Source organism: Trichosurus vulpecula, chromosome 1, assembly GCF_011100635.1.
Source record: "Trichosurus vulpecula isolate mTriVul1 chromosome 1, mTriVul1.pri, whole genome shotgun sequence".
NCBI lineage: Eukaryota > Metazoa > Chordata > Mammalia > Diprotodontia > Phalangeridae > Trichosurus > Trichosurus vulpecula.
This window is the reverse complement of record NC_050573.1, coordinates 177,566,791-177,588,923: the sequence shown is the minus strand read 5'-3', so window position 1 is coordinate 177,588,923 and position 22,133 is coordinate 177,566,791. Positions and strand designations below refer to the sequence as shown.

The 22,133-nt window shown below is 35.3% G+C and overlaps 1 protein-coding gene across 1 annotated transcript in view; it reads left to right on the top strand.

Moving 5' to 3' along the window:
• Positions 1 to 22,133, top strand: part of MAK (male germ cell associated kinase) — a 64,898-nt gene that overhangs the window by 25,044 nt on the left and 17,721 nt on the right. Inside the window, exons 8-10 of the mRNA XM_036742260.1 lie at positions 1,612 to 1,917; positions 7,261 to 7,430; positions 12,708 to 12,853. Coding sequence (XP_036598155.1) covers positions 1,612 to 1,917; positions 7,261 to 7,430; positions 12,708 to 12,853 — 622 coding nt within the window. The remainder of the gene's footprint in view (positions 1 to 1,611; positions 1,918 to 7,260; positions 7,431 to 12,707; positions 12,854 to 22,133) is intronic.

The window sequence follows — 22,133 nt, the reverse complement described above, 5'->3', positions numbered from 1 at the left end:
TTATAAACACATGCTCATCAAATACTTGTCGGTTTAAAAAAATGTGTAAAGTACATAGTCTCCATTGCTTCAGATTGTACATTTGAATTTCTTGCATATTTCCTATCTCCCTAGATTTAATATTATATACTTTATGTGTTGTACAGAGAACCTCCCAAATAGTCCAGTCTCTTCCTCTAGTCCCTTATAAGCAATTTTCCTGGTAAATTAGCAAACCTTAAGCAAACATTAGCAGATAATCAAGGGCAAAGTGACTTAAAGAGGTATCAGTCCCTGCCCTTGAGTAGCCCTCCTCTGCCCCACCTCTTCCCCACCGGGCTGATCCTGGACTTTTTGGTAACATGGTATCCTAAGATTTCAGGAATTACAATAGGACTATTACAATAGAATTACAATACAAATATGCAAAGGACCCCGAACTGTCCCTCTGGAAGAGAAGATAAAGTGATGCAAGTCAGGTGCATTTTCCCAAACCATGCCCGCAACTAGTATTACTTATAATTACCCCCACCCAAACTACCGGTCAACAATAGTTCTCAGTCTTCCTGGGCCCTGAGCCCTTAGTTCACTAAGAGAGAGCTAGGCTTAGTTCCTCCCTTATCTGCCTTTGCTCTCCTCTCTCTGTTTCACTCCTGCCCCCTCCCCTCATCCCCAGCAACCCTGTCTACCAGGAAAGCAATGTTCTTTTTTCTCCATTCAGGAAACAGAAAGAGGAATAGTCACTTTGCTTCTTGTAGGTGAGGAAGGATTTAGGAATAGATTACTTCATCTTCCGCCCTACCTGAGAATTTGTTCTCTGAATGACCCCACAAGATGTCTGAAAAGCCCTACTCCATAGAATCGCAGGTCCATAGAACTTGCAAAGTATATTTTTAAAAATTATTAATTCTGTAATAATACATTTATGACAAACACCAATTAACAATCAAACAAAACATGGAGTAAATCTTCAACCCAGATTCATAAATTTGGATGGTTTACATTTTTATTAGATAGGGAAAAACAAAATAATATTATGCCATATTTAAAAAGTTAAGGTTTTTTGATGTTTACTGTGTCCCCTTCTGAATCTGTATGTCACTACCTTTGATCTTCTTTTTAAATTAGCCAAAATATTTATCATTTTTATCAGCCTACTTCTATTTTGTCTTACCAAAAACTTTCTTATTTTAGTGCATCTCCATACTAAGTCAGTGTTGTATATTTGATATTCAGCTCCTTATAGTTTTCAAATATTGGCAATTATGATAATTAAGATAGTGAAAATTATGAATAACTATGAAACTGAATGTTACATAGAACATTCAGATCACAAGTTTTCTTAAACTGCAGTTAGAACTGATTTGATTATTTTATCTCCACTAAAAATCAGTATGTAGCTAACTATCACATCTAATTTAAAGTAATAACAAGAAAACAAACCAATTTCAACAAACTATATATTAAGCTCTTTAAATATTTGGAGTTCTGGAATCATGATAAATGCTACATTTACAAGTGAGATAACATATGTAAAGCACTTTGCAAAGCTTAAACTGATTTCTAAATGCTACTTATTATTATTATTTTAATTTTTCATATATTCATTTAATGTCTTCTATGTTTTGTCAGGCTTTGAAATATCCATATTTTCAAGTTGGTCAAATATTAGGCCCTCCACCACAGTACTTGGAACCAAAGCAACCTGTGAATAAACAACATCAGCCAATAGAGCCAAAACAATCCTTTGTTGAATTAGATCTTAAACCTCCACCAAATGACCAGGCCCATTCACATGCCCAACAGAAAATTAGCCATCAGCCACTACAACAAATTCAGCTGCCACAGAACTTGCCTTCCCAGCAGCCTTCAAAGCATCAGCCTCACCAAAAACAACAGGAACCATTATTTCCAAGTATCATCAAAAACTCATCACCTGTAAGTAATTGTCAATAACAAAATGGAATGGTTTTACTAATGAGATTGTCCAGGCCTTGTTTTCAGACGTTTCCAAGAAACCTTATAAAAATGCATGTCAGTTCTGTATTAAAGTGCTTCTTGCCCAAAAGAGAATCTTGACAAATTTATGGGTTCAAATATTCACAGGAAAAAAAAAATCCACTCTTCTGCCACTTAAGTAGGAAAGATAAAACAGAAACCAGACGAATTGAAAGCAATTAACAAATAAACTCTATACATTTTTTAAAAACTAGTCATTGAGCTGCAAATGATTTCAAAATAAAAATTTTAAAGAATTCAGTTCTTGAGTGCTAACTTAAGTTCTTAAAAATTTTTCCTATCTATTTTATGTTGTTTCTCACTGTTAATTGGCCTAAATGGAGAACGTTTTCTGAATTAAATAATATGCAGTATTAAACTTTATTTTTTAATGTTTTCTTTATATACCCTTCTTTCTCTCCCCCAACTGTATATTCCCAAAGGTTTGGTCCTTGGTCTCCTTCCCACAGAGAGAGGAGAGATCTCTCCTATAGTTTCAACTCTTACTTCTATATGGATAACTTCTAAATTTTTATCTTCATCTCTGACTTTTTTATCCCAACCTTTTGCCTTGCATTTCCAGCTGCCTCCGGAACATACTCACTTTGATGTCCCTCATTTCTATCCAACTCAAAACATCTAAAACTAAATTCCTTATCTTCTCCTCAAGAGTAGCTCCCTCTCCCAGCCTCCATTTTTCCATTAATTTTGCCATTTTTTCTTAATCATCCAGACTCAAGATTTTAGTTAACTATGAGTCCTTCTCTCTCCTCTTCCGTATCTAGTTGTTACTAAGTTCAATTGATTCTTCCTTACCATTCAAATTCATCCATTCCTTTCTAATTAAAGAATCCCAGGTTTTCAAAGCTGGAAATAACCTCAAAGACTGTCTTCTCTAGCCCATAACTGAACAAGAATCCCCACTTCTATCTGGAAAATCATCATCCAGCCTTTCATGGTGAGAATGTACAACCACCTGAGGCAGCTTGTTCGGATTTTCTGTAGTGCTGATTATAACGAAGTTTTCTCTTATATCAAGACTAAATTTGCAATGCCTTAGTTCTTTTTGGGGCCAAGTGGAACAAGGCTAATTATTTTTCATTTACTTGGAGGCAGCTATCTTAATCCCTTAAGTATTCTCTTCTGTGGATTACATATCCCCAGTGTCTTCAGTCTTTCCTTTATAGAGCATGACTTCAAGTCACTTCATCATCTTTTTTGCACTCCTCTGAGTGTCCCTCCCAGAACAGAACATAATAACTGCGGTCTGACCAGGACAAAGTATAGTGGTATTATCACCCACCTAGTCCTAGTCACTGTGTCATTAACTTTCTTGGCTGCTGACACACTGTTAATGTGTATTAGGCTTACAGTCTACTACAAACTCTAGTCCTTTTTTTAGACAAGCTGTTGGCCAACCTCAGCTTCCTACTTTATTCTTGTAAAGTTGATTTTTGGAATCCAAAATTGAGAATTTATCTTATCTCAGATGCACTTTAAATTTCATCTTCTGAGATGTGTCCCATACTCTAATCTAACATCTTTTTTAGTCCTAATTGTTATCCAGTGTGCTAGTTCTCCCTTCCACCTTTATGTCATCTGCAAATCTAATGATCATGCCAGTTATGTCTTTATCCAGGTCATTGATAAAAATGTTATAAAGCCAAGGGCCAGGTACACATCCTTAGCACACTGCACAGGGGCCTTTCTTCCAAGATGAGATCAAACCATTAATAACTGCTCTTTGGATTTAGCCATTCAACAAATTCTAAACCCACCTACCAATGCTATCATCCCATGTTTCTTTATCATTTCCAAAAGAAATGCGAGAGTTTGTCATATGCTTTGCAGAAATCCAGGTAAACTACATCTGTAGCATTTTCATCACTTCCTAGTCTATTAAACCTATCAAAAAAAGGAAATCATTTTAATTTGGCATAACTGACTCTTTGCAATCACCCTTTCCTCTCCTGGTACATAGTAAGTGCATAATCATTCTTGTTGACTAGTCACTCAGCAATAATAATAATAGATTAATAGTGATGATGGTGGTGGTGGTGATGGTGATGATGGTAGCTGAAATTCACATAGAGCTTTAAGGTTTACAAAGTACTCTACAAATCTCATTTCAGTTGAATTTCACAAGATTGTGCAATATGTGTTATTATTAGCCCCTTTTACAGGTGAGAATGCTGGAGTTTAGAGGGATTAAATGACTTACTCAGGGGTGATGAAGCCGTTGGGCTGAGATGCGATTCAGCCCAAGTTCTCATTCCAAGTTTCATATTCTTTCTCCTGCATTGATCAGCCTTCATATTTAATGAGAGTTCCTTTAAAAACATGTTCTAGAATTTTGCTAGAAATAAGGGTCAGATTCGTTGGCATAAAATGAGCAGTCCATTTTTTTTCCCGTTAAAAGCAAGTCAGCACATTGTCTCTCTTTGCATTTCCCATATTCTCCTTGATCTCTCAAAGGTCACTTCTAGTGACTTTGCCATCATGCCTGTGATGTCTCTCAGTCCCCTAAAGATGTAGTTCATCTTGGCCAAGGACCATGGATTCCCCTTCACTGGAGATCTTCAAGCGAAGGCCAGTTGACTCAAGTGTATTATAGAGGGAATTTTTGTTGTTCAAGTGTAGATAGCAATTAAATGATCTCTTGCTGTTTCCTTATTTATCTTAAGTTTTATCTTCCATCTAGTCATTTATGTTCCATCTTTTCCATACCAAAGTTCTTTCTCCTTGGCAGAGAAAATAGCTATAAAGTATGAGTTGAGCAGCTCAGACTTTTCTCTGTTGTTACTTATCATTGCCTCATCTACCCCAAGCAGCATTCATGCCAATTTTCCTTATATAACTAAAACCTAATTTTTGTTGTCCTTTACCTTCTTCACAAGCCTCACATCATTCTAAATTTCAGTGCTCTTAATGCTATTCTTAAATAGCTGTACTGTTTTTAATTTATTTATGTTTACCTTCCTTTGCATCCATCTTCTTTACATATCTTTTAAAAATATAAGTTAATTGATGAGTTGTTTGTATGTCCCTATCAATCTTAAATGACATTTCCTGTTATTCTTCATTAAAATTTTTTTCTTTGTAGCTTCAGAATTAAATCTTGAGAGTTCATTTTCCCCTTACTTCTTACGTAGAATTTTACTCCCTGGATCCTAACTATTATTCTTTGAACCCTTTAAGAACACCCAAATCTAGGCTGCATGTCAGATCATTTCTGATTTTTCTGTCACAAATTTTGAATGAAGTTCTCATTGACTGCCAGGGTTCTCCTTCTTTCCATCCAGCAACCAGTACCTTCTTTTTGGTGAGAATCAAATGCAGAATAGACTTCCCTTTGTTCCTCTATCTTTTGAAAGAATAAAAATACTATTTAGTCAAGTGAAGACATGATACGATGATCTACCTTTGGCAATGAGAGATCTTTAGCAGATTGTCTGGGCTGTTCTATTCTATATTCTCATCCCAGGCTTTGAGTCTGTTTCCTGAATTCCCCATCTGTTTACACCTCCTTCCTAGATGGTGTGTATTATTCTGTGAAGATGATATCGCTGTTAGATATTCCCCTTTTGATCTTCAACCAAATGCTCTCTGCCATGCTTTCCTCTCCCCGTTTCCTGGATTTCTTATTCTTAGTGTATCTTCTTTATAATGTCTAATGCTGCTATTTGGCAGAAATTAAATTATATGCCATAATCTTATACCATATTCCATAGGAAGACCCAAAAGGTAAACATGACCTAAATGTGAGAAAGTATATCATAAAGATAAAGGAGAACTGAAGGAAATATCTTTCAGATTTATGGTTAGCATGAAAATTCTTAACCAAGCAAGAGACAGAGATCGTTAAAGGTCAAGTAGACAGTTCAGTTACATAAAATTTAGAAGATTTTGCATTGATAAAATAAGTACAAATAAAACAACCTATATTCTGAGGAGGGGGGAACTTTTACATCACATATATCTGATAAAAATCTGTCATCTAAGATATATAAGGAATTGATGTATTTGACTTAAAATACAAATACATTTCACGTAAAAATATTCCCCAGTAAATAAATGGTGAAAGGATATGAACAGAGAATTTTCAAAAGAATTGCACATTATTAACAACAATATGGAAAAAGTGGTCTAACTCACTAATAATAAGGGAAATGAAAATAAAACAACTCTGAAGTTTCACTTAGGACTCAACAGATTGGCAATATGATTTTTTTAAAAGTAATTATTGGAGGGTCTGTGGTGGAACAGCCCACTAACACACTAATGGTGAATCAATAAATTAATCTAATTCTAAAAAACAATTTGTAATGATGTAAGAAAAATCACTAAAATGTCCATACCTTTGGACCCAGTGATCCCATTCCTTAGCGTTTATCCAAGTAGTCAGTGCCAGAAAGAATGTTCCTGTATGTAATGAAATAGAGTATGGTGGTTGTTGATCGTTTGCATTTTGCTCTCAAAAAGTGTTTATATCTTTTGACCACTTATCTGTTGGATAATGGTTCTTCCAACTCATGTGTTTTCTCACATGGTTACTCCTAACTGGAAGGTCCTTTTCCATTTCTTTGTATAGTATTCATCCTTTGAAGTAGTGCAAAGCTGACCTCTTTCATGGATTCTTTTCCAGTTATCCAGCTCAGAGAGATCTTTCTTTTTTTCTTAACTCCTATAAGACTTATTGTTTAGAATCTAGATATTGGTTCCCAAAGTGGGAGATACCGCCCTCTGGGGGTGCTAGAATGATGGAGGGGGCGGTAATAACTTCAGGTGCAATTGGGGGCATTGAATTAAAAATAAGGGTTAACCTGCTAAATAATTTTTTAAAGGGGGCAGTAGGCCAAATATGTTTGGGAACCACTCTAGACAATCTAGTCTTTATTTTTGTTGCGTATTATTATTAATTAACCTTTTATGGTTATATTTCTTATCTCAACTAGATTGTAAGTTAATTGAGGGTTAACTCTCAAGTGTCCAATACAGTATCTTGCAAATAACAGGTATTCAATAAACTTTTCTTAGTCATAAAAGGCAAATGCAATATATAGAGAGGAGTATAATACCTAGAGTCAAGAGAACTGATCTCACATTCCCACTCCAACACTCAGACTGAACCTCAGTTTCTTCACCTATATATGGAAATAATAAAATTGAACTACTTACCTCATAGGATCATTATGAGAAAAATGCTTTGTAAACCTAAAGGATATATAACTATGAGATCATGATTATGATTATTATGACTGATTTTTTTTTTTACCGCAAAAGCACAATGTTGCAGTAGGTCATAAAAATGGTAGAAGACGTTGGGGTCAGACTGTGTTCAAGACTGGAGATAGCTGGGAAGATATTGATGATTCTGATTTTGGAGTCTCCCATTCCAAGAAGCCCAGCATCTCTGTTCCAAAAGAAAAGAAGAAAAAGGATTTGGCATTTAGGTAAGGCTTGCCTTGAAACAAGTGAAGGCTATTTTGGCTCATGGCGATTTTATTATGAGAAAAGATTCTTGGAGATTGTTTCCTTTCTCTTTTTATCTCTCACATTCAGACATTAAATCCTATTGATTCTTCAATCAGTTTTGGTTAATTAAAAAATAGCAGTTATTTTCATTTGCTTTTGTTCCAAACCATTTCATTGTATTTCTTAATGGGCAGAAATCTTTACTTCTAACACACTGTGCCATTCTTTAAAGATAAGTATTAGTTGTTGATGATGAGTGTTATCTGGTATTTTGTTTTGTTATGTGTTTTTGTTAAAGATGCTACATAATGAATTTAAGCTATGTGTAGTATAGGATTTGTAGCTGCTTTTTAATAAACCCTTAAAAGATATTCTAAATTAAGCTCTGTGACTGATGAAATATATAACATATGTTATGGCCCATTTGCTGAAAAATAACTCTTTACAATGGGCATGACTATTAACAAATGAGCAGATGAGTCCTACCCCCATGTGATGTTAGCCATATTACTTTGTTGATGGAAAAAACAGATTAGAAATCTTTGGGAAATTTTTCCAACTTTTGCTGAAAAAAATTTTTTTTAGATTTTAGTCTGTGATATTTCTTTTTCTTAATTGGCAAGTTAGGTGGAGGACACTCTGGGTGGAGTAAAAGAGGTTAATAAATATTGTTAAGACTTATTTACTTTGGTAAATTTATTTTTAAATTTTTTTCTTCTAGGTACTCAAGAGAAGGCAATGAGAAAAGGGATGATACAAGTTAGGGAAGCTTGTCCAACAGCTATTTGCCATCATGTAGTGCATGGGCTGCCACCTTGAAAACCTAAGGTCGCCCAGTTTGAATCCTGGTTTGCTGTGGTTTTGGCTTTTTAATAATATATACATTTATGTGTATAAATCTTAATTCACAGAGAATGCTGACTGATTGCTTTTTTAATTGTCTTCTTTTGGTATTTTCAGTTTGGGATAAGAAAATTCAGTACAGGTGAAAGTGTGCTAACCAGGGTTGATATAAAGGCAGTTTTTAATTAAATAATGTGTTAATCTCTCACCTACATACAAGTTCAAATGTCTCCCTCCTCCCTCCAAAAAAAGTTCAGGCACCTACTGAGAGGTTTGAATTGTATTTTTCAACAGACTGTAGGAATTTTTTTAAGCCCACACAATTCTCATTTTAATTGAACTTTATTAAATTTCCCTGGGGCAGGGGCAGGGGCAGGGGCAGGGGTGAAGAATAGGGAACAAGTAAAAGAGAAGGGAGTAATAGGACAATTCTCCCCAAACCAGGATTTGAAATAACTTAGATTTTAAAGGTAGTAGTCCATGCACTACACTATGGTAAACTGATAATGGATAAACTTCCCTAATTTATATCACAATTTACTATTCCTGTTCCCTATTCCCTTCACCTCTCTCACCGCACCCCCCCAAAATCAAAAGCAAGAACAAAAGGTTTAACACAATTCTCTTAATTATTTGATATGTATATACCCTGTAAGATTGAGATTGCAAATTCCTTGAAAGTAGGAATCATGCTTCCTGCTTCTTTAGGAAATCCCAGTGTGTTTTGTGGATTTCTAGGTATATGGCCAGTATTCGGATAAATACATGTTGAATAGCACATATTCATTACAAAATATTTTAAAGAGTTATCCCATTCGATATCCTTATAAGAATCCTGTGAGGAAGTGGTGACAGTTTTATCTCCTTTTTGTAGACGATGAAACAAAGGCCTTCTGTAGACGATGAAACAAAGGTTTAGGCAAATGATTTACTCAGTGTCATATAGTTGGTAAATAATAGAACTAGGATTCAATCCTAGGTTTTCTGATTCTAATTCAATTAAATATACTTTTTTCCTATTCATAGTATCTCCTACAAATTTGCTCATAAAAAGATACTAGACAGTAATAAAGGCCCAAAAATCACCAAAAAGTTTATAATGATGAGAATAATTCATTCAACCAAAATATATTAAGAACTTACTGAATGCAAAGCACAGTGCTGAGTGCTACAGGTCCTGTAAAGATGAAAAAGATATAGTTCCCGTTCTCAAGGATCTTACAATCAAAAGTGATAAATACACGAAACCAAATGACTTTAAAATAATGTATTGGTACCACAATAGGGATAAAAGTGCTAAGAGAGTTCAGAGGAAAGAGAGATTACCCCTGGCTGAGGAGTAAGGAGAGATCAGGGGAGGTTTCATGAAGGAATCTGGCAGTTAACATGGCTCTTGATTAATGGGTCCGATTCTTACAGGTCACTAAATCCAGATAGTAAGAGAGCACCTAGCTCCTCCTGATGAATTCGAGCCTCTTAGCTGAGGTAAATTATATCGTAGGGTACTTAACTGAAAGTTGTGATTGTCATGCCACCATCAGTGGTGTTAGAAACATTATGGAAAAGAAATTGGAAAAAGGTAAAAGTGGTCTTGATTTTCAAAAAAGATAAGTGGCCTAAACAATAGTACAGTTAGGTGAATTTAGAACTAATTAAATGCTCATTCTCAAAGAGTAGTCATTAATAGTTTAAAGATAACTTGGAAGGAAGACTCCAGTAGAGTGCATCAAAATTATTGTATAAGGAGTAGAAGACATGATTATCAGATCTGCAGATGACAGAAACCTGTAAGGAAGAACTAGCTTACTGTATGACAGAATCAGGATTTAGAAAGATACAACAGTGGGCTGACACTAGTAAAATGAAATTGATTAGGAAGAAATGTCAAAATCTTAACACTTGGGCTATAGAAATCAACTTCACAAATACAAGATGGAGAAGTCTGGGTAAACAGTAGTTTATCTAAAAAAAGATCTGGGGATGTTGGTGGGGTACAAGCTTAACAAGAAAACTGATTGACTCTTGGACTTCATTAACAGTAGCATAGCTTCCAGCAGTGAGGAGAGGTGGTTGGTCCCACTATCCTGCCCAGACCACCTGTGCAGTTTCATGTTTAGTTTCACACACCACACATATTTTATGAAGTGCATTGGTAAGAAGAGAAAAAAGTGTCCAGGGATGGATAATGGCCTTGAAGTTATACCATGTATCATTTGAAGGAACAGGGGATGGTTAGCCTGGAGAAGACAAGAGAGTGGAGGTAGGGAGTGGGGGAATATGATAGCTGTCTTCAAGTATTTTAAGGGCTATAATGTGGAAGAGGGACTAGACCAGTTTGAACCCATCTGGAAGGACTTGTAGAGAGGCAAATACAAGCTTGATGTTGGAAACAAAACAAAAGAGTTCTTAACAATTAAAACTATCTTAGCTAATTTAGCAGGTTTCCCCTCATTTGGGTTCTTTTAGCAAAAGCTAGATGACCACTTGTTAATTATATTGTAGTGGGCTTCTTTTGCAGGCATAGGTTTTACTACCTAGTTTAGCTCGAAAGTGCTGTGATACTATGGGTTATATTTGAAGGAATTCAGCCTTCTAGGCATTCTGCTGGGCACAGATTTCAGCTCCCAATAATGGTGAACTTGACAACTATTAGAGTTGTTCCAAGATGAAACTAGATGCCTCATAAGATAATTCCCTCTTACTAGGAGTATTTAAACAGACTGGATGAATATCTTTCAGAGACATTATAGAGTCAACATCATGTAGAAATTTTAAACTCTTGAGGCTCCATCCAGCTGTAAGATTCTAATAAGAAGATAGACATTTTTAGCTAATAGGCCATAACATTATTCATATTCATACATACACACAAACATTTAAGTCTTTATGCACACATATATTGGTATGCTAACTGAAAATTACATTTTGGAGCACAAATCCTCCAATCGTATTCAGTCCACTTCCTAGCGTATCTTAATTAGGAAATGGTTTTTACTGCAAATTAAGGCAGAGGTGTTATGAGACTCCAATGAGATAATGGATTGTAAAAACACTTTTGCAAACTAAAACACTATATAAATACCAATGATTTTTTACAATCTTTTTTAAAAATTTTAGACAGATACTAAAACTTAAATACATAATAACAAAAGAAAAAGAAACATTATAAATATAAAATAAGAAAAGAAAAATATGTCATATGCACAGCAGAATGTAGGAGAGGATTCAGAATATATAGCAATAACTTTCTATTTCAAGAAAGCCTATATATTAAACACTCCGTATTATGTTGGTAGCTGTCAGTCTTTTCTTTGCTTCCTTGTAGGTTTTCTGTTCTCTGCTGTATACACTTTTTACTTTGTTTTTTCTTCCCCCTTCCTCCTGCCTCCCAGAAACTCCACCCCCCCCCCACCAGGCTACAATTAAGTGTGGATATATTTAGATATTGATATTAATATATACATACATGTATACATATATATATACGTACATACAAATATAAACATATGCTTTCCCTAAGAGATTCTACTCTTAATCCTTGTTTTTATGTTTGTGTGTGTATGTGTCCCACCTAATTGCTCTACATTACTTCTACCTGCTCCCTTGCCCTCCTAATACTTAACCTACCCCATCCCTGCGCCAGTGATCCCTCTCTTACCCTCTCCTTCTCGTAAATCAAAACACCCTTTTGTACCCTGCCAATCATGTCAATGACTATTTTAGCCAACAGTCACCAGGCCTCTAGTCTGGTGATAATTTCATTCCCTAAGCTAGCATACTCCTGCTGAGCTTGCACAGTGTTTATAGAGCAGTTCAGGGGTGTGTTAACTAGACTTTGGGGAGGAAAATGTATGCACACACACTTTTAAGTGTAATCTTTGTTAACACTTTCTTAGCTCTCAACAATCAAACAAGCCCTGATTTGTAGCAATTGTAGCTATCAGAAGTGTAATAAGTGTGATATCTGAAGTTCACACTAAAAATGTAACAGCTTCAAGCCAGAGCTAACCCTAACACACTTGCTTTATTAAGGTGACCATAATTGCCTTACCTTCCTACTATTTTAAGAACGATTATAAACCTATGACCTATTAAATTAAGAAAACTTCATTTTTCTGAAAGATTAGAACATCATTTGTACATAACTTACTAAGCAGTTAGTCTAACCAATTAGTTAATGTCACCTGATGTAATACAACATGAAATGATCTTCTATTCACCATAATATAAATTGAAGAGCAAGGTTAACAGCTAATTGCTAATAGTACCAACCAATATTTCTGTTAAAGAAAGCTTATGGGAATCATTTAAGGTGTCGCATTAGCTGTTCAGAAAGGATTTATGAAGAGTAAATAAGAAAAGAGCATTTTTGTTTTGTATAGTCTGATACTATTTTACATATTTACTTTCAGTGTACCAGAACCCAAACCCTCAGGCTTCAGTCAGTCAGGTGGGGAAAACAGGAGTTTGCCTGCTGCTATCTTAAAAAATGACCCTGACTTTTCATCTGGTTCAGCTGCCAAACAGTACTACTTGAGACAATCAAGATATCTTCCAGGTAAGTAAAAGACTACATTAAGTGACTTGTATAATTTTTATGAAAGGCATAAAAAGAATCATCTATGTGTGTATATATTCATGCTAGAACCTTTATATCCATTTTATTTAAAAATTCAAATTTGGACTAATCTATATATGTGCATATACACACACATATATACTCAACTCCCGATCTCTCTATATAACAAATTTTGAATATGAGGCAATATGTACCCTGTCATTCAGAACATTTAGAATCATAGAATCATAGAAATTTAGATCTGGAATGGACCTTGAATATCAGCCCCATCACTTTACAGATAAACCTTAGAGAGGTGAATTAATTTACCTAAGTTCACTCAGTTGTCAGTTCTTCTGGGCCTCTTCTCCTGCCATTAGGTGATGTATACTCAAGAACATTATGATATTCAAGGGATTAACATTAAAGACTGGTATGGTGGAGGAAACTTAAAATAAGGGAGAAGGGTTATGAAGCAAGAACAAGTAGGGGAGCAACAGGTGAGCTTAAGGAGAGGAGTAATGTAGGGAAAGAAACGAAATTCCAAGCAGCCTATTTATCTTCAATGGCCTAAAAATGCAACGTTGTTATTATGATAAAGGAATACAGTTGTATATACTGTTAGCTCCCAAACTAAGCAGGAAAATTGAACACATTCCAAAGCTACACGTATAATTTTTATGTATCTATACATGTGAATCATTCATTGCTCATTCCTTCTAGTTAATTGAACCTTAACTTTGATTATGGTGAAAGAAAATTTTCCTAAAACAATACTTTTCTGGAACAATTATATTTACTAAATTCCATATTATATTATAATTATTACAGATAGTTACAATTTATGTTAGCTATAGATATAGATATTACCAAGTGTATAATTAGCACTTTTGGTATCTGGGAAAAGCACAAAATCTGCCCTCAAATCTACTTTGTAATTCTTGATGTGAAATAATAAAAGAAATAGGAAAACAAATTTGGTTGAATGGGGGAAGGAAATTAGTTACTATAGTAATTTCTACTCTGCTAAAGGAGAGAATGTATTAAATTTCAAGCCCTCTAAATTTTAGTGCCTTGGAACTAAGCCCCAGTTGTCCCACCCTAATTATAGCTTTGATTTTGCCATTTTAGTTCAAAGTTGACCCCTAATTTGAACGAGCATGCATACATATAATCAACCAAGTACAGAATTAAATAAATAAGACATTTTCAAATTAGGGCAAGAAAACTCGAAGCGATTACCATTGTACTAACTACGGATTTCATGGACTGTCTTTTTGATGTGAAGATAATCCAATACTAGAGCTACAAAAACACCTGAAGCTCTGCCATCAACATCCTTCCCTATTTTAGTTGTTCTTTGGCTACTGCTTTCATCAGACAATATTCTTTAAACATGATTCTGCCCTTTCATATGCCAGGTAGAAATTTTTTTCTATTGAAGCTCCATAGTAGTGGGCAGATGTTACATGTTGGTAAATTTGCTTTAGCGGATATTTATATCATTTAATGGGCTATTCACACATTGCCCCAATAGCTGTCCATAAAAATTGCTTTTTAGAGCCTAGTATTCTTCATTTATGAAAAGTAACCATCACGATGAAATTGTTACGCTATTATTTTCAACCTGAGAATTAAGGCTAATCCCAAAGGCATTTTGAAAAAGTAGTAAATAATTAAAAACTTGAATAGCAATTTGTTTGGCCTTCACAGCAAGAGGTAATTATCAAAAACTAAATGTAATCCCCAATCAATGGGTCCATCTGCCATCTCTATATCCTTCTCTCCCTTACTCTAGAGCCTTGAAGGCTGCTTGTGAGGTTGTGGCTAGGCCCTTTTGGGACCTAAGGGATTCAGGTGTTGAGGATGGAGGGGGGGAGCAGAGTTGGGGGCGGGGGGTGAGACAAGGGGAGACATTTTACTTTAATTTGTGGATCCCTTGATGCTTTAATTATCCACTTGCTACAGAGAAGATAGCAGTTTTTACAGTCTGTTCGAGCACACATGACTCACAGAGAGAGGTAGTTATTTTATAGGGAGATAGGAATGGTTGGTGAGATGCAGGAAAGGGTCAGAGGCCCATTGTGCCACAATTGATATACTAGACTTCTAATACTATAATAATTTTCTGAGTACTAATGATTAGCACCCTTCATGATGGCTAAGAAATTTTAAGTGATGAGGTTATCATGTTGGATGCCAATAATGAATTCAAACAAGTTCTAGAAATGAAATTTTGGGGATTAAGAGGAACCATTGAACAATTTACTGATGTCATAAGAGTGTATGTATACTATGCAACCAGCTCCCAGAATCAAATCTAGTTTCTATAATTGCCCCTTTGGAATGTTTGTTTGGTGTTTTTTTCCCCCTGAAAGTCACTAGTTTTTCTAAGTTTTTCACAATCCCTTCAGCCTGTAGGTCCTCAACTCTTTGTAGAGTTTCGTAGAAGGTAACTCTGTCTGTGCCTAGAAATATTCCTTACAGTAACATGAATGGAATTTGGAATTCTTACACTACTCCAAGGTTTTCAAATTCTAATAATAATAGTTATCCTTTCCTTCTCCAATCTCAAGGTAAAGAAATTAGTTATCTGTTAGCATAAAGTAATCATTTCATAATAAAAAAGTATTCTGCCATAAATTAAAAGGCTGAAAATTCAAGAGGTATGTAAAATATAGATAAAGCACATTAATTAGGACTCCCTTAATTTGAAATATATGCTAATTCAGACAGATCTGGGCTGAAGTTTAGATTTGTTCTAATAATTGGAGGAGGGTTGGATAGGAGAGAAAGGACGTACTAAGTAAATCAACAGGGTGATAAAATTGCAATAAAAGCGCCCTGTATGGCAGAAAGGCTTAAACTGTGAGTCAAGATAGATGAGTTACGGCTCTGGCCCTATTTACTGGCTAAATGACTTTGGGAAGTCACTAAACCTCTTTGGGCTTCAGTGTCCTCATCAGTGAAGTCACTGGGTTGAACCAAGTGAACTCTGAGATACTTTCCAGCTCTAAATTCTATGATTTTGTTTAGCTTAACTTTTTTTCTTTAGAACTCATATATACATATATATACACATATATGTACGTACATATATCAATTAACATGCTAAGATTATGCTTTTCTATTTATTAAAGAAGTTCCCAGTGACCACATTTTGCCACCAGCCTTCTGAGTTACTGTGTTTACTTGAAAATAATACAGTTTTCTTAGAGTTGTATATTTTGAAAATATTTTGTACTTTATACTTCAGTATATTTCAGGTTGGTCTTTCCACTCAGTCCAAATTAGTGAACCTTCTGTGTAACATTAGGTAACCTTATTCTAGTAATGTGTTCATTCTTATTCAAAGGGAAAATAGATAATATACCAGTTATTATTGATAAGTGCTATCAAAAGAGATATTATTGTGCAAAGTATTGCTTTCTTCCCCAAAACTTAATTTTTGTAAAGAAAAAAATTTATCTTTATGTTTCAAAAAATACTTATTTTTAATTGCCTTGAATCAACAGATTATATATATATACACACACATATATATGCATATATATATATATATATATATCTTAAAGTCTGATACAAGGAGGTTTTTCTTCTTCCTTTATGTTATTGAAATTTTTGGCAGGGACTTACACTATGCTCTAAAAGCAGTAGAAGGCTTTAGGGCTCAACTGAGGAAGACTTACCTCCTGCATCCTAAGTAATGTGATGAGACCCAAACTTAATTTTCTTTGGGAAAAAGAGAGGTAGAGAATTACCAAGGGTAATAGAAGAAATCCTGACCAAATTGTTCACAAAGATGAGGTTTGAATATAACATCTACAGAATATATTTGCAGTCAGTTTTTGTGATTAACTTGTCCCCAAATTAACTGGATTAACTTCTCTAGGACAGCGCACTCAAACTTATTTGTATTAATTTTCGACCTTTGGAAGTAGCTCCCCATTTCCAAGAACCCCTGATTTTCTCCAAAGGTCCACTGAGGACAGCGGGTTTTACTGATGTCCTTGCAGTTCTGAAGCTTCCCTTCCTCCATAGCTGGCTGGCTACCTGAGTCCTCGAGGTCCTGGAGTACATAGATGGCCAAAATCTGCCTACATTTTGAAAAGAAATGACTTTTCTGCTGGAAAGAGCCAACAGTCTTACAAAACCATAGACATAGACATTAAATAAAGTGAGTTCTCTGTGAAACAAAGCAAATTGTTGTATGGCTTCTTTTCTCCTCTCCTAAACATTGTCCTTTCTCCTCAGTCTTCACTGTGTTTTCAACCAGATTATTTACCTTAATTTGTAGCATTTTCCAAATTGTAATTTATTGCCCCAAATATTATTCTACTTTTCTTCTTCTTTGTCTTCAACATGTTTTAGAGACTCAATATAGTACTTTATTTTTTAAAAATAAGGATATACTAAACTCTCATTACATATTATTGGCTAAATTTTACATTTCAATATGATATGTTCAAATTCTGAAATAAAGAGGGCATCTATCCTTATTCTTTATCCTTTGTCCCCAGTCTTTTTCCTCTCTATTCTATTTCTTCCAAATCTTATTCCTTTTCTACTTCCTCTTCTTTTCCTTATTTTACTATATTAAAATATTTTCTACCCACTTTTTAATCCACAATCCTCTTTTTCTTTCCCAGTCATTTATTTCAACAAAAAAGAAAAGAACCACCTGCATGGCCTATATTTTAACATGGTTAATATTCCCTTCTCCTTCCTCACTGACTTTTTTTTTAACGCAGGATAACCCTAACCCTAAATGCAGGAGGGTAATAGAAAATATCTATGGGATATCTAAGAGATGCCTGTGCTTTTAGGGCTAATCCCATAAAAGAAGCTTTTAGAAATAATGGAAAATATTGGAAAGAGCACTGGCTTAGGAGTCAGGAGCTTTGGGTTTTAAACTGTTGTAGTTAGTTCTGGGTACCACATTTTAGGAGAGACATAAACAAGCTGCTCTGTCCAGAAGTGGGTGACAACTAAAATTGTGAATCCTTCCTAGGATTGGTAGAAGAATTGGTGGTTGTTAGCCTAGAGAAGACTTAGAGGGAAAATGAACTTTGTCTTCAAATAATTGAAAGGTTCTCTTGTAGAAGAAAGATTAGCCTTACTCAGCTTTGTCCCAGAAGTCCTGTTATGCAATGGAGAGCTTGCTAGGCTGGGTAATAAAGGACTAGAGCTTTAATCCTGCCTCTGTCACTTACTGCCTGTGTTACCTTGGCAACTCACTTCACTTCTCTTGCCTCAGTTTTCCTCATCTATAATATGAGGGACTTGAACTAGATGACCTCTAAGGTGCCTTCCATATCTAAATCTACAGAAGTAGGACCAGTCAGGAGAATCTTGTTCAACAGAGACTAGATTACCATGTTTCAGCAATACTGTTATAGAGGGCATTCATGCTTCAGATTAGGGGATGGATTAGGTGAATTCTGAGGTTCCTTCTAGTTGCCAGCTATGTGACCTTAGGCAAATCACTTTTCCAAATCTTGATTTCCCTCATCTATAAGATAAAAGTTGGGCTAAATGAATTATAAGGACCCTTCTTCCAGTTCTTTTGATTTTAAATCTGTAAATTCCCTAGAACCTATTGTGAGCATACAATATTTCAAAGTCTAAATAAATACAGAATGAGCAGTAGGAAAGGGTGCAACAAGTTAGGCAAATAAAAACAAAGAAGTGGAAATAAAAATCTCTAGAAAAGATGTCTTAATTCAGTTCTGTGAAATTTCAATGGTGACAAGGCCTTGTACTTGTTACATTATCCCAATATCTAGATAGTTATGCAAAATGTGCACATAAACCAGAACAATCTTGAATATAATGCCCTTGACATACAGAAAGTGGCATTTTAGGTCATTGGAGAAGAGCTTGGGGACTCTGCTGAGGACATTAAGGACCACGGATGTTGAAGGTTTATTCTCTCTGAATTTGGAAATGAGACAGCAATGTTACAGAGAAGATTGGTGATAATCATTTTTAAAATTGTTTTTCCAACAGTTCTTATTTTACCTTAAAATCTCTATTTTATGTAGTATTTTTAAAATTATAAGTGATTTCTTTAACTCATTTTAATTCAACTTTATAGGAGAATCAAAGTATCACAGTGATAATATCATTTAGAGTAACAATCCATGCACCCTTGGTTTGACTTGATCTTCTTTATCATAATAGTAGGTACACCTTTCATTCATTTAATCCACAAATTCAGCACTGCAAAAGGTATTCATGACACTGATGTTGTTTGAATCATAAAAGCTATAAATATTTATTGTACAGTTTTTCTAATTCTCTATCTAACTGAAAATTAGTTGTGCATGACCAGTGCCTGGCCTGTGTGGGACAGTGGATAGAGCACTGGACCTAGAGTTAGAAAGACCTGAGTTCAAATCTAGTCTCAGACACTTACTAGCTGTTAGATCTGGGCAAGTCACTTTACCTCTGTTTGCTCCTATTTCCTTAAATGTAAAATGAGGGTTATAATAGTACCTCCCTCTTAAGGATTGTTGTAAGGATCAAAAAAGATAATATTTGTAAAAAGTGTTTAGCACACTGCCTGGCCCATAATAGGGTGCTATATAATGCTTATTCCCTTTCCTCTTGATAAATTAATGGATGCCATTGTGTTAAATAAGATGAGATTCTGATACTATTGTTTTTAATTAGCCTCATTTACAAAGAAAACTATTCAGGCAGTGGTCATGCTAAGAAACCCAGGGTTCTAGCAAGGGATGACAGGTAGTACAAGGCAGTATAACCCTACTTTACAATAAAGGTAGCCCAACAGCTTGTGTTTTTCGTTCAAGAATAGCTTTTCTGAGGAGTGAAACCCAGGGAAAATCCCCTTTAGGTTCTTCCACATTCTAGTGATTCCTACATCAGAAATGCCAGTAGCATTGCTATCCCCCAATCTTGGTCCTATGGTACCTACGAATGACTTTTTCTCCTTGACCAAAGGAATCATTTCACTTATGTTTTTATATCTTTTGTGCCTTGCACATAGTGTGTAAAAAAGCTTTGTTGTTGGATTTGGAATGCTAGCTTCATGTGTCTCTAAGGCACTTACAGACACACAAAGAAATCAGGAGCACCTTTCAGTTCTGCAAATAAAAAACTCATCATATAGGATTTTCATTTTATAAGCCATGGTTCTTTTGTATAATTTAACTTGATCATAGGAAAGGAGAACAGATATCCCTTTCTTTCCTAAGACTAGTTTATGGAAAATTATACTTAGCTTTTAAGATGTTGATTGGGACCTCAATTTCTTCAGTCTGAGTTCCAGAAAGTTAAAAAATAATTTCATTATGATATAACACTACCGTAATATATGAATGAAATAAAAGCAACATGCTTGTTGGTTTTGAATTTTAAAAGGGAGAAGTTTGGACTACGTAGTTCTAGTTATTACTCTAACAATGCTCTACCTGTGTGTTAAGACACGATACCTAACTTCTTTCTGTCTCGCACACAGAGTCAAACACACAGAATCTAAGAGTTGGAAGGGAATCTGTTCCTGACCAAGAAACTTCTCTACAACATACCTGACACGTGGTCATCCTGCTTGAAGACCTTCAGCAAGGGGGTACCCAATATCCATTCCACTTTTGGATTGCTCTGATCGTTAGAAAGTCTTCCCTTAATGAAACCTGAATCTGCCTCTCTGAGCAAGCAAAACAAGTCTAACTCATTTCCACATGACAGTCCTTGAAAATAGTTATCATTTATCTATGCCCCATCCTCTACCCCAATTCTTCTTCAGTCTAATAGTACTATTTCTTTTCAACTGTCCTCATGTGGACATGCGAGCCCTAGGTGTGTGGCCCTTTGACTGAATCCAGACTTCCCCTTGAGGGGAGCTAGAGGTTCTAAGATGTGGAGGTAAGGAGACACAGGGGACAACCTGTGCAAAGATTTGGAGGTGAGAAAAGGAATGCTGTGTTAGATTTGGTCCAACATTCTAGGCTGTCAAGATCTATCTAGATCCTGACTCACAGAATGGGTTAATTAGCCCTCCTAGATTTATGTTATCTAAAAATTCAATACCCATACCATCTATGCCTTTGATAAAAATGTTAAGTAGCACAAGGAAAAATAATTATCCCTGGATTGCTCCATTAAAAGCTGCCTTCCAAACTGACGTTGAATTATTGAGCCCAGCCATTCAACTGCTTTTGCATCTAACTATACTCTTGTCTAGTCCACCTCTCCTCTATCTTATCAACAAGAATAGCAGTGTTTTGCTAAAATCTAGGTACTGTAAACTTGAACTATAGCATTCCCAATCCTCTATTTTAAACTCTGTGAAAAAGAAAATATGATTAGTCTGGCATGCCTTTAAAGTAACCAGAGTAGCTCTTTATAATCACTACTTCCATTTGTCTCTCTAATAATAATTTTAGAATTTTGTCAGGAATTAACATTACGTTCATTGACCTACATTTCTTTTTTTTAATTGAGACATCTTTCAAGTGGCTCTTCTATTCTCTACTATTTTTCTTTTTTAAAATTTTGATTCTTTTTGTCACATCCCATTTGTTTCTAAATATATCCTCTTCTTCTCCCCTACCCATGGAGCTATCACTTAGAATAAAGATTTCCTCAAAAAAGAGTAAAAGAAAGCAGTAAAAGAAAACCTATAGTCATGTCAACAACTGACAAGATATATGGTATTTCACTCCCAAAGGGCCCCCCACCTCTACAAGGAAGAGAAAGAAATACATCTCAAACATTTCTTTGGGGTTAAGTTCCATCATTACAATTATACAGCTTCATTCAGAGACCATCGATAGTAATTCATTAATAATATTCAATATAATTCATTTCAATTCAAGCATTTACTAAGTATCTACTATGTGCCTGGCAATATACCAGGGGCTGGTGGGAATACAAAGACAAATATCAAATAGCCCTTACCCTCTAAGAACTAGAATTCTACTGAGGAGAAATCATATGCATGCCAGTAAGTGAACATAAAAGGTACACAAAGGAAATACAGTATAATTCTAGCAGGGAAGAGCATGAACAACTAGGGGATTGCTGAGTTTTGACTGCAAAATATAGTTCATAAAGAGGAAGTAATGTGACTGGCAACCAGTTTGTTAGCTATTCCTTCCAGCTTTGTGTCATCTTAGATTTGATGAGCATCTCATGTATACCTTTATCTAAGTTATTGATAAAAATGTTAGCACAGGGTCAGGATCTCTGGGTTATTTCACTGAAGACCTCCTGCCAAGCTGGTATTGCACAATTAACAGCTTTCTTTGAATCT